The sequence below is a fragment of the Sphaerodactylus townsendi genome, linkage group LG17 (genome assembly GCF_021028975.2).
Source record: "Sphaerodactylus townsendi isolate TG3544 linkage group LG17, MPM_Stown_v2.3, whole genome shotgun sequence".
NCBI lineage: Eukaryota > Metazoa > Chordata > Lepidosauria > Squamata > Sphaerodactylidae > Sphaerodactylus > Sphaerodactylus townsendi.
This window is the reverse complement of record NC_059441.1, coordinates 22,156,716-22,169,075: the sequence shown is the minus strand read 5'-3', so window position 1 is coordinate 22,169,075 and position 12,360 is coordinate 22,156,716. Positions and strand designations below refer to the sequence as shown.

At 49.7% G+C, this 12,360-nt stretch overlaps 1 protein-coding gene across 1 annotated transcript in view; it reads right to left on the bottom strand.

The window, feature by feature from the left end:
* The window catches only part of AGBL1 (AGBL carboxypeptidase 1), a 554,681-nt gene that overhangs the window by 248,537 nt on the left and 293,784 nt on the right, over positions 1–12,360 (bottom strand). The window contains exon 19 of the mRNA XM_048481859.1: positions 4,911–5,042. Coding sequence (XP_048337816.1) covers positions 4,911–5,042 — 132 coding nt within the window. The remainder of the gene's footprint in view (positions 1–4,910; positions 5,043–12,360) is intronic.

Below are 12,360 nucleotides of genomic sequence, written 5' to 3'. Positions count from 1 at the left end.
AATACCTTATCTGGGCTGGGTAAATGGGAGGCCTAGTTATGAGTGGACAGGGGAAGTATTTGCCAAGTACGAAAATGGATTTTGGAGCTTCCATACTAAGAATGTTGGAGACAGATCCAAATCTCATTGGCTGGTTACGGTGTCTTTATGTAGGGTTTTAAAATCCTGAATCTCCATCTTTTTAAAAAAAAACTGGGCCAAGGATGTTATTAAAAACCAGCACTACATAATGAAATTGAGTTTAAAAACAAGCTAACAGACTCTTCAGCAGTCAAAAGGCATGTAAGGCATTCACAGCCAGAACCAACTGGTTGTAGTTGGTTTTCTGGGCTGTGCAGCTGGGGTCTGGTTTGTTTGTTTGTTCCTAATTTTTGCCCTTACAAATCATAGAGTTAACAACTCTAAAAGTAGGTAGAAAGCTCAGCTAAAAAACTGGGTGCTCAGTGGTTTAATAGCAGTTTAGCAGCGTCTGGCTCTTAAAGACCGGTAAGGGTTGCCTCAGGTGACCTTCAAGTGGATGCCCATAACACAACCAGGGAGTCATTGTTTGCCTTGCAAACCCTTTGGGGTTGCCAGAAATGAGCTGCCCCACACTCCCAAATGTCCTGGCTGCATGCTGAGGCACTCTCAAAGCTTTAACCCTGTCTCCAACCCTGTAAACAATTGTACCTTGAATGGTAGCAGAGGTTTCAACCCCACGCCTCCATTGGAAGACAGCACCAAGACAGCAACAGGATTCTACTTCTTAACAACAATTTCACTACATTGTTACAAATGGCTCTTTTGGTTGTGAATGTGTGTGTGTGTGTGTGTGTGTGTGTGTGTGTGTGTGTGTGTGTTTGGAAATGTACAATTAAAAGATAATTAATGAGAAAATAAACAGAGGGGAAAAAACTGCTAGCTTGAGACCTGAGAAACACTGGTAGAACAAACAGAATATTAAGTTCGCATTTGCTAATGTTTACAAATGAGTGCCGTTCACATATCGTGTTCCAGTTACCTGGCTGTGTTTTTTTCTTTTAAAAAAATTAATTACACTTTTAAAAGGGTGCTTATGAAAATAATTTCCATTGTCTTCAAAAGCAAAATTGAATCAGAGCTTTTGCCTATAGAGTTTCTTTTCAACGTGCCGGTGCGCAAAGACTGTGCGTTGTGTCTAGCATGGGTAAATTCTGAGGACACTCAGACTTTCAAAGGACAACCAGACTGATGACATTTGAGGGCTGCTTGCATTGGTTATGAATATGTGTATATGTGTATATAGCCATATATTTATTGCACACTTTTATCCCAAAGTAGTGGCTTCCAATGCTGCTTTCCCTTCTCCCATGTTCGCTGACAATCACTCTGTTAAGTATGTTAGGTTGAGAGAGTGTGGCATGCTTCAAGTACCCTGGAAAACTTCCACAGCAGAGTCGGTATCAGATGAGATTCTGACCACTACACTGGCTCTCAATATGTGTGCACAAGATCAATTGATTTACTTCATTTATACCCCCTTCTTTCATCCCTGAGAGCCAGCATGGCATAGTGGATAAGAGTGGTAGGCTGTAACCTGGAGACCCAGGTTTGACTTCTCACTCCTCCACATGAAGCCTGCTGGGTGACCTTGAGCTAGTCACAGTTCTCACTCTTTGTCCCTCCTACTTCACAAGATGCCTGTTGTGGGAAAAGGAAGGGAAAGTGTTTGTAAGCCACTTTGAGATGCCTTACAGTTGAGAAAAGTAGGGTATTAATCCAGCTCCTCCTCCTCCTCTCTCTGTCTCTGTGATGTGTGCTGCTTTTATGAAGTGCAGCAATATTATGTTGATTCATTCCTAACAGTGGAACAATTTTATTGTGTATTCAATTTCTTGAGCTGATGGTTTCCTCTAAGGGTGCATTAACCTGTCAAAATTCAGATGGGGGAGGGTTCTTTAATGTTGCAAATTCCCCTATACCATTTCCAGGAAAAATAGAAGTCATTCATTCACACATGCACACATTTAACTGGTATGTGCATGTAGGTAAAGATGCCTACATCACAAGTGCTTGGAGGCTGGCAACCCCTATGACATGGCAATCAGGAATCCACAAGCAAAAGGAAACCCAATGAAAATCGTGCCAATCTCCACCAGCAGGTTGCTTTTGGCCACACATTGCAGATTCGACACACAGTCTTTCAATTCTCTCTGTGTGCTTGCCAACTCTCCATAGGTCCCGAAGGTCCAACTGGAACAAAGCTCATGAAATAGTGATATTTAACAATCTCAGGGGAGATCTACCAAAGAGGGTCAGGTGAAATCCTGTCCAGGGCAAAGCTTCCATTTGCATCAGATGGAATTTTGACAGCCAGGCCAGGTCATACTAAAAAGGAAAGATCTGCGTTTGGGGGGTCTTCTGTGTTTTAAACACTGATCAATAGACCCAGTCATAGAAATGTCAGCTTGAAGATGGGATCTGGAATTACAGCTCATCTCCAGACTACAATGATCTGTTTCCCTGGAGAAAAGGGATATTTGGAGAGTGGACTCTATGGCATTCTATCCCCCAAAGGGTGGATTCCGTGGTATTGTATTCCCTATCCCCCTGAAGCTCCATCTCCAACCTTTAGGAGTTTCCAAACTTAGATGTGACACTCCTACCCCCATTCTCGGCAACCAATCCCAGGCAGCATGGCTGGGAAGAAATTATGGCTGGGAAAAATAAGGTGCTTAACTTGAAAATCAGCATGCTGTAGTGGTTAAGAGCAGGTGCACTCTAATCTGGAGAACCGGATTTGATTCTCTGCTCTGCCACTTGAGCTGTAGAGGCTTATCTGGTGAACCAGATTAGCTTGTGTACTCCAACACATGCCAGCTGGGTGACCTTGGGCTAGTCACAGTTCTTTGGAGCTCTCTCAGCCCCACCCACCTCACAGTATGTTTTTTTGGGGGGAGGGGGAGGGAAATGAGATTGTAAGCCCCTTTGAGTCTCCTTTCAGGAGAGAAAGGAGGGATATAAATCTAAACTCTTCTTCTTCTAGGTTTGCCAGACATAGCAACCAGCAGGAGACTGGGGAGGAGCAGGGGGTGGAGGGCAGCCATCAGCAATGGCATGACATCAGTGGTGTAATGTCCATTGGGCAATGTGGGCAGCTGCCCAGGGCTCAGGAATTTTGCAGCGCATGCTCCTGCGTTTTATTTTGTTGGTGTTTTTTCATATTTTGGCCTGCAGGGAGTGCCTTTTTAGAGATATCGGCACCAACATTTCAGGGTATCATAAGGAGACTGTCCTGATGATGCTTGCCAAGTTTGGTTCAGTTTGGTTCAGGGGGTCCAAAGTTATGGACCCCCAAACGGGTTGCCCCTATCCCCCATTGTTTCCAATGGGAGCTAATAGAAGATAGAGGCTCCCCCTGAACCAAGATTCACCAAACTTGGGGGGTGTCATCAGGACAGTCTCCTGATGATACCCTGAAATTTTGGTGTCACTAGCTTAACAATTGCACCCCTAACATGTACCCCCAGAAATTTGCCCAAGAATCTTACTTCTGCATTGATTCTTTTCCACGGATGTCAATGGAGAATTTCTGGTGCAGCTTGTGGGGTGCACATTTCTGAAGGCACAGTCACAGAACTTTCAGGGTATCTTCAGGAGACTGTCCTGATGACACCCCCCATGTTTGGTGAAGTTTGGTTCAGGGGGGCTAAAGTTATGGACCCTCAAAAGGGCAGCCTCTATCTTCTATTAGCTCCCATTGGAAACAATGGGGGATGGGGCACCCCTTTTGGGAGTCCATTAACTTTGGCCCCCTTGAACTAAACTTCACCAATTTGGGGGGTGTCATCAGTACAGTCTCCTGAAGGTACCCTGAAATTTTGACGTAACTAGCTTTAAAAATGCTGTTTTTGTGGAACCCAGCAGGCTTCATGTGCTGGAGCAATGATACCCTGAAATTTTGGCCACTCTCTCCCCTGAATGCGGCCACTGCCCGCCACTGCCCACTCGCCCCCCGCATCTCATCCCCTTTTGCTGGTAAGGGGGGCACCTAAGTTCAGCTGGCAGGGAGGGGGGAAGCCACAAGCCACCAGGGGAGGAGGATGGGGGAGCTCCGCCTCCTTCCGCTACCCATGGGGGGCATCAAACTCAGGTTTTGCCCAGGGCTCTAGTTTTCCTCGTTATGCCCCGGCATGACATCACTTCCAAGAAAACCTGCAAGTGACCTCTCTAGGAATCTCCAGAACTCTATAGAAAACCAGAATTTACTGCAGTTTCTTGAGAGGCAGGGCACCATTCCCAGGTTTTCACTGGTAATGATATCACACTGTCAGCCCAATGGCCATTTTTCATTCCTCCTACCCCCCACTCAGAGAAGCAATGGGAAGCAGAGCCATGATGACCCTGTGACCTTAGTACAGTGGTTCTCAACCTTCCTAATGCCACGACCCTTTAATACAGTTCCTCATGTTGTGGTGACCCCCAACCCTAACATTTATCCATTTTACAAATGGAAAACACTGATGCAACCACTGTGAAAGGGTTGTTCGACCCCCAAACCACTGCCTTAGTATGATGCCCCTTTGACCGAAAGTCTTGAGCAAAGTCAATAGAGATGCAAGATAAGATGCAAAGCAGTAAACGTTGAAATACAGCAATGCACATTAAAAGAAGAAGAAGAAGATGAAGAAGAAGAAGAGGAGGAGGAGGAGTTTGGATTTATATATTGGATTTATTTACCTTTCTCTCCTGTAAGGAGACTCGAGGTGGCTTACAAGCTCCTTTCCCTTCTTCTCCCCACAACAGACACCTTGTGAGGCAGGTGGGGCTGAGAGAGGTCCGAAGAACTGTGACTAGCCTAAGGTCACCCAGCAGGAATGTAGGAGTGTGGAAACACATCTGGTTCACCAGGTTTGCCTCAGGCACCATCCCCCCACGCCTCTGGTTCTTACCCTGTAGCCGATATCTTCTATGACCATGGTGGTGTCAACACTACATCCAGCTTGCCACAATGTCTCCTTTACGCCACATCCGTACAAGAAGACATTTTTCTTCTGGGAATGGCCGTGATAGTCGCAAAACACCTAGGAACGAAGGGAATAAAAACAGCCTGCTGAATAGCGCTCTCTATAGGATGCTTAGTTGGTAAGCGGCTGCTACCAACACAGCTCGTAAACAGCCACTCGCTTTTTGGGCAGCGGCGAATGTGACTTGTCTTCAGGTGCTCATGGGTGGAAAGAAAATTTATTATATTTTGAGAAGTTGACAACTATGAGTGACTAACTCGGCTTCGTGAGGGCAGAGCCAGCCCAGCAGATAGATACTCATAGGAAGGCAGCCAGTTCAAACCTTGATCCACATCTGTCATAAGCATGGGATGCCAACTTAAACCTAAAGGAAAAACAGGCTATAAGCATTTAAAAACATAAATAAACAAATTTACAACAAAATGAACAAACAGGGAAAAGGCACGTATTGAAACAGTAAAATCTCAATGTGTGAAACAGCAGCAGTGTGAGACTGCAGTCCCAAAATAAAGCGGCCTGTAGTTTTTCTTTAAAAAACATGAGACTTTATTGAGGACTGAAGCATGCGAGGGATAGACAAATTCTGAGGGATATAGAAAGAACAAATCCTTAAATCCCTGCTGCCCTTGGCCCGCCCCCTAGCCGGGCCGAAGAACCGCAGTTACAGTAAAGTAACAAAGGAAAGAATACCAACATTCAGATACAAGGTTAACAGAACAAAAGACAGGGGCTTGGCCACACCTTGGAGAACTGTGGCTGCATTTTAGCTTTTGTTTCCTGGAAGGCTGAAAGGGGGAGGGGGATGAGCCAAGGGGCCCATCCTGACATTCCGCCACCCCAAAGCCCTCCCTCACAGATGCAGGCGTTCTGGGTATGCTTTATGGAACGCCCATACTAAGCGCGGTGCGCTATCATGTCCGGCGTCCACCCACTTGTTCATTCCCTCTGGGAAATGGGTCCATGCCACCAAGTACTGCAGCCTCTTCTGGTAGACTCAGGAGTCTAAGATGCTGTGCACCTCCTGGTGTAGTTCCCCTCTTACCCGTTCTGGAGGAGGAGCCTCTTCTTGTGCCATTGGTCCGGAGGGGTCGCTGCCTTCAGCAGGCTACTATGGAATACCAGGTGCACCCCCGAAACCTCTTGGGCAACTCCGTTACCGAATTAATCACTTTAGTCACCCGGTATGGCCCCAAAAACTTCTGTCCCAGCTTCTGGCAAGCCTGCAGCCCCCGGAGGTTCTTTGTGGAGAGGTACACCCAATCTCCGACAGCCAGGGGGAGGGGGTGCCTCTTCTTGTTGGCCTGCTCCTTATAGGCCCGTTTTGCTTTGTCCAGTGCCTTCTGCATGGGTCCCCAAGCCTCCCGGATAGACTGCACCCACCCCTGGAGCTCCACTGGCGCTACCGATGTATCTGACAAAAAAGGGAAGGGCTTTGGCTGCTGGCCTGACACCACTTTGAAGGGGTTTTTCCTGGTGCTACTGTGCACGGCATTATTGTAGGCATACTCAGCGAACGGGAGCAGGTCAACCCAATTGTCCTGGTGGTAGTTTATGTAGCACCGTAAGTACTGCTCTAGCGTCTGGTTCGTGAGTTTGGTCTGGCCGTTTGTGGGTGCGTGAAATGCCAACAAAAGGGCCTGTTCCATGCATAACAATTTTAGGAAGTTTCGCCAGAACTGAGAGACAAACTGACCGCCCCTGTCTGACACCACTTTCTCCGGAGCTGAGTGCAGGCAGTAAATGTGCTGCACGAATAGCTGGGCTAGGCGACTGGCCGTGGGTAGGGAGGAGCATGGGACAAAATGGGCCTGCTTGGACAACAGATCACCATCTTTCCCTGACTCGTGGGCAAGTCTGTGATAAAATCCATTGAAATCACCCACCAGGGCTCTTTGGGAGTAGGAAGCGGCTGAAGGAGACCTTGTGCCTTCCCCTGAGTACGTTTGGCCCCTTTTGGCACACTGGACACCCCTTTACATAGGCCTCCACATTGCTCCGCAGCGACCGCCATGAGAATTGTCTGCGTGTTGGTGCAGGGACTATACAAACCCGAAGTGCCCTGTCGATTTGGCGTCATGGCACAACTGCAGGGCTGCCTTCCTGGCCTGGGGATGTACATACAACTTGTTCCCCTTCCACCAGATCACCTCCCGCAAGTCCAGCCCCTCGCTATCACACCATTCCTCTGGGGGCACCGGCTGCTTCCCGCCCTCCTTCAGCACCCCCTCCAAGCCCCCAGGACAGGGGGCGGGGTCAACTTGGCACGAGTCTGGCTCCGGGTCGATACTGCCAAACTCAGCTGGGTGGGGGAGAACACGGAACCGCGGGGGGCGGCACCTCAGCCCCCGGGTGGGGAAGGCGCAACAAGGCATCCGCCAAAACATTTGTTTTCCCTGGGAAGAAATGCAACATGATATCGAAACGGGAGAAAAAGTCAGCCCAGCGGAGTTGCTTGACGGACAACTAAGTTCTTATGGTCTGTCCATACTTCGAACGGTAATTGAGCCCCCTCCAGCCAGTGGTGCCAAGCGCTCAGAGCCAGCTTAATCACCCCCGTTTCCTTGTCCCCTACTATCCAGTTTAACTCTATGTCAGAAAACTTGCGAGACAAGTAGGCGCAGGGGTACAACCATCCATCCTCCCCCTGTTGTAGTAGGGCCGCCCCTATAGCCTTGTCCAAGGCGTCCACATGAACAACAAAGGGACGCGAGGGGTCGCCATGCCAGAGCACAGGCTCTGACGTAAATGCACGTTTCAGTGCCGCAAACGCTGCCTCGCAATCCGGAGACCAGTCCAAAGGCGCCCCCCGGCTTTACAGCCCCCACCTCTTTGTCCTTACTCCTTAGCAAGTTGGTGAGGGGGAGGGCAAGTTGGGCAAAGTCCGCAATGAAGTCCCAGTAAAAATTTGCGAATCCCAGAAAGGATTCCAGTTGTTGCTGAGTACGGGGGGCCTTCCATTGCAGGATGTCTTGTACTTTGGCAGGGTCCATCTCCAGGCCGTCCCGGGAGATCCGGAACCCCAGAAAGTCCAACTTTGTTTTGTGGAACTCGCATTTGGACAGTTTCACATATAGCTCATTGTCCAGCAGCCGTTTTAGCACGGCTCTCACTAGTTTCACATGTTCCTCCAGCGAGTCAGAATAAATCAAAACATCATCTAGGTACACAACCACCCCCTTTAAAAGGAACTCCTGCAGTACCTCATTTATGAGAGACATGAACACGCCAGGGGCCCCGGATAACCCGAATGGCATCACACAATATTCAAACTGACCTAGCTTTGTGTTGAAAGCCGTGTGGCGCTCCATCCCCTCGGCGATCCGCACCCGATAGTAGGTTTCCTGTAGGTCTAGTTTGGTGAAAATCCACCCCCTCCCAAACAAGCCAACAAGTCCTTGATTAGGGGCAAGGGGTACTTGTTGCAAGCGGAGGCCACATTCAAGCCTCGGTAGTTTGTGCACAGTCTCAACGCCCCATCCTTCTTCTTTACGAACAGGACCGGGGCTGCGAACTCGCTAGTGCAGAGCCGGATGAACCCCCTGGGAGGTTTTTGTCCAGGAACTCCTGGAGCGTCACCGCTTTGGCCGGACTCACTGGGTAGAGGTGACTCTTAGGCAGCTGAGCTCCTGGTTTCAGCTCAATTTTACAGTCCGTGCTCCGGTGTGGGGGAAGCCGATCACACTCCCCCTCCTCGAAAACCCTAGCCAAGTCCCGGTACTCTGGGGGGATCAGTTCCACTGTTTCCACCGACCCGGCCATTTCCTGAGAGGGGCCCAGATCTTGCAGTGGTGCCCCTGCCATGTGGGCTCCACACGGGGGATCACGGAATGTTATGGCCCCCGCCCCCCAGTCAATTTGCAGCTTGTGATCCCATAGCCACAGGACACCCAGTACAACTGTGTATTTTGCCATGGGCACGATCACGAAGGAGCGTTTCTCCCAGTGCTCCCCACATTGCAACAACACCAGTTATGTGTTGGGGGCCCCCCAACACCCTCCCATCCATCTGTTCGAACTCTATGGAGTGATGTAGGAGTATCTGCTTCAAGCCTACCTGGGCCACCAGGGAGGGGTGCATTAGGCAGCAAGTACACCCCGAATTTACCAGTGCTTTCGCATTAACCTTAACTCTACTCCTGCGGTTGCTTAGGGTAAGAGGTGCTAGGACGGGGCAGCGAGAGCTGCTAGCCAGCTGTGTGATGCCCTGCGTGGGGACCTGGCCTTGGGCGTTCTCTAGGCCAGGTCGCTGTTGTTTCCCACCAGTTCTGAGCTGACTTCGGAGTCACCTGACTTGCCTGACTCCTCTGGGCCCAACTCCCCCAGATGCATTCCCATACCCCTCTCGGCTTTACTCTGTTTGGGCGAGGACTTAGGGGCTGGCCTACCTCCTTGCTTGGTGCCCCCCGCTTCAAGAGTCCTCCTGAACCTCCCCTGTTCCTGGGACAAACAGCAGCAATATGGCCCTCACCCCCGCAAGACAGGCAAAGTCCCAATCGCCTGTGCTGGGCATATTGGGGCCTGCTTCACTCTTTGGGTCCTGCTTCACTCCTCGCCAAGGAACGGGGCTTTGCTAGGGTGCTACTCTGTCTGGTCGGTGCAGGTGGGGAGCGCCTCCTGGGGCTGGACTGGTGGTGGTAGCTCTGTGCCTTGATCAAATGGATCTCGGTTTCCCCCACCCTCTGGTACCATCCCGCCAGCGTTGGGGGGGTCGCCGCCCATTGTACCCCACTGCACGATCTCCGGATCCAGCACCTTCTTATAGAAGGCTCAGGCCAGTCTCGAATCTGTCTGGCCAGCTGGCGAAACTTCGACATGAAGTCCGCCACCGAGCATGTTCCCTGCTGGAGGTTCTGCAACTTCTGCCTCGCTCTCTCCTCCTGAAAAGGGTCCTTGAACCGTAGGGCCGACATGAAGCAAGGGAATGTCAAAAGTTCGGACGCCCTCCCTTCGTAAAGCCCCACGTACCAGGCCACTGCGTCTCCTTCCAAGCAGGCCCCAACCTAGTGGATCTGCTTGATTTCGTCCTCGTAGGACTTGCCATAGCATTGCATGTGTGCCTCCACCTGCACCAGGAAGTAGGGGAGGGATATGACTTTGCCGTCGAACCAGGCCTTCATGTCCCTGCATCGTGGTGGCTGGTCCATTGCCCACGCAGCTTGCTGGGGGGGTTCCCAAGGACGGTGGTGTCTGAGCAGTCGTGGAGTCTGTCACCTGTCCCGGGTTCCCTAAGTCCGTCACTGTCCATTGTTGCGCCCGCAGGTGCTCTGTCTCTCGGAGAAGGGTTAACTCCTCCTCTGCCCAGGTCGAGTCCCTGACCCACAGCAGCTCCACATCCCGGGAGAGCCTCTCGACCTGCCAGCACAGCTCCTCTCATTCATCGCGCCAGGCCTCTGCCGCCCGCCGAGGTGCTTGCCTGTTGTCTTCTCGGGGCATCTCGTCTTCTTCCTCTGATTCGTGTAGAAGCCAGACCGACTACCTCCTCCCCGGCCGCTGGTGCCACACTTGGCCACGTGTGTGAGTGGGTTCGCCCAGCCTGTAGGGTGAGTCGCAAGCGCCTCCATCCCCACTCCTGATGCCGCGTGGCAGGCGGGGAATTGCCCCACCACCGACTGGCCCCGGGGCAGCTTCCCTCAAGGCAATCACCCAAGAGTTTCTTTGGGGCCATCGATGATGTTCTTCTCAGTGGCCATCCCTTGGCCGTTCGTAATCGTCTCACCTGAAGCCCCATCCATAGCGAGTATGGGGCTCTGGTCGAGTTTAGGGAGAATTCATCTAAATGTGAAACCGCAGTCTCAGAATAAAGCGGCCTGTAGTTTTTCTTTAAAAAATGTAAGACTTTATTGAGAACTGAAGCATGTGAGGGATAGACGAATTCTGAAGGATATAGAAAGAACAAATCCTTAAATCCCTGCTGCCCTTGGCCCGCCCCCTAGCCGGGCCCAAGAGCTGCAGTTACAGTAAAGTAACAAAGGAAAGAATACCAACATTCAGATACAAGGTTAACATTACAAAAGACAGGGGCTTGGCCACACCTTGGAGAACTGTGGCTGCATTTTAGCTTTTGTTTCCTGGAAGGCTGAAAGGGGGAGGGGGGATGAGCCAAGGGGCCCATCCTGACAAGCAGTACTACGTGGAGGGGGGAAGGGCAAGGAGATTGTAAGCCCCTTTGAGTCTCCTGCAGGAGAGAAAGGGGGGATATAAATCCAAACTCTTCTTCTTCTTCTTCTTCTTCTTCTTCTTCTTCTTCTTCTTCTTCTTCTTCTTCTTCTTCTTCTTCTTCTTCTTCTTCTTTACGGCAGGGATAATTTCAAATCACTTGTGCTTGTTAGATCAACTTGAAAATCTCCCTTTCTAGTGTGCTTTCCTTATTTAGAATCAAACCCATCATTCATTATTTTCATGCCCCTTTCTGCTCTTTCGTGATTAATGTTCCCCATTAAATGTGAACTTGTTTCAAGTTTTTCTACATCTTACTCATATGGAAACGGAACAACATGGTATTAAAATAACATAAAAGAAAGAATTGGGACCAGAGACAATGACGACAAACAAAAACAGAAAAGGACACATTTGTATGCCCATAGAGCATGAGGGAGGAATGGTATAGTATAGCCCCATCTCAATAGATCACAAAAGCTAAGCAGGGTCAGTATTTGGATGGGAGACCACCAAGGAAGACTGCAGCAGAAGGCAATGACAAACCACCTCTCCTTAACTGCTGTCCTTCAAAACCCCACCAGGGGTCAGTGTAAGTCACATGCCACTTGGTGGCTCTGTACCCACACACATAGTACAAGGATTCATGGTTTAGTAAAGTTGCTGAGAATTCTGCATCAGAATTTACAGCCGCTGCCACCAGAACCCCAGTTCAGATTCGCAGTTCCCAGAATAGTCAGGAAGGATGGCTGATAATTAAACTCATTTAATCCTGCAGTGCAGATACTTCCTCAGAGAACAAGTTCAGGGTTACTTTCTCTGATGAAGCACAACTATTTTTCACCTTTTTATGGTCAAACTTGCCCGGTTCTCCTTGGGAGAACCAAAAACCTGCATTTTGCAAAGCAATTAAGCACACTTTGTTTGCTTTAAATCCAACGCTTATACAGCAGAATTTGCAGAAATTCATTAGCACGCAATTATGGAAACAACTCCCGCACAGTGTTATTTCGCTGTGTCAATCTCATGGAAGGACCATACGTGACCTATCTGAGAGTGAACAGTGGCATCTGTCCCTATCTTATTCACCTGCTTGGCTTGCTGGCTGGTCGTACAACTAGGAGATAGTTGTTTCCCATGCTGTGGGACCAGATTTAGATTGCCTTCATAAACAGCTATCAACTCCAATAGGAGCAAAAAACCCCACAGGAGTTTATTG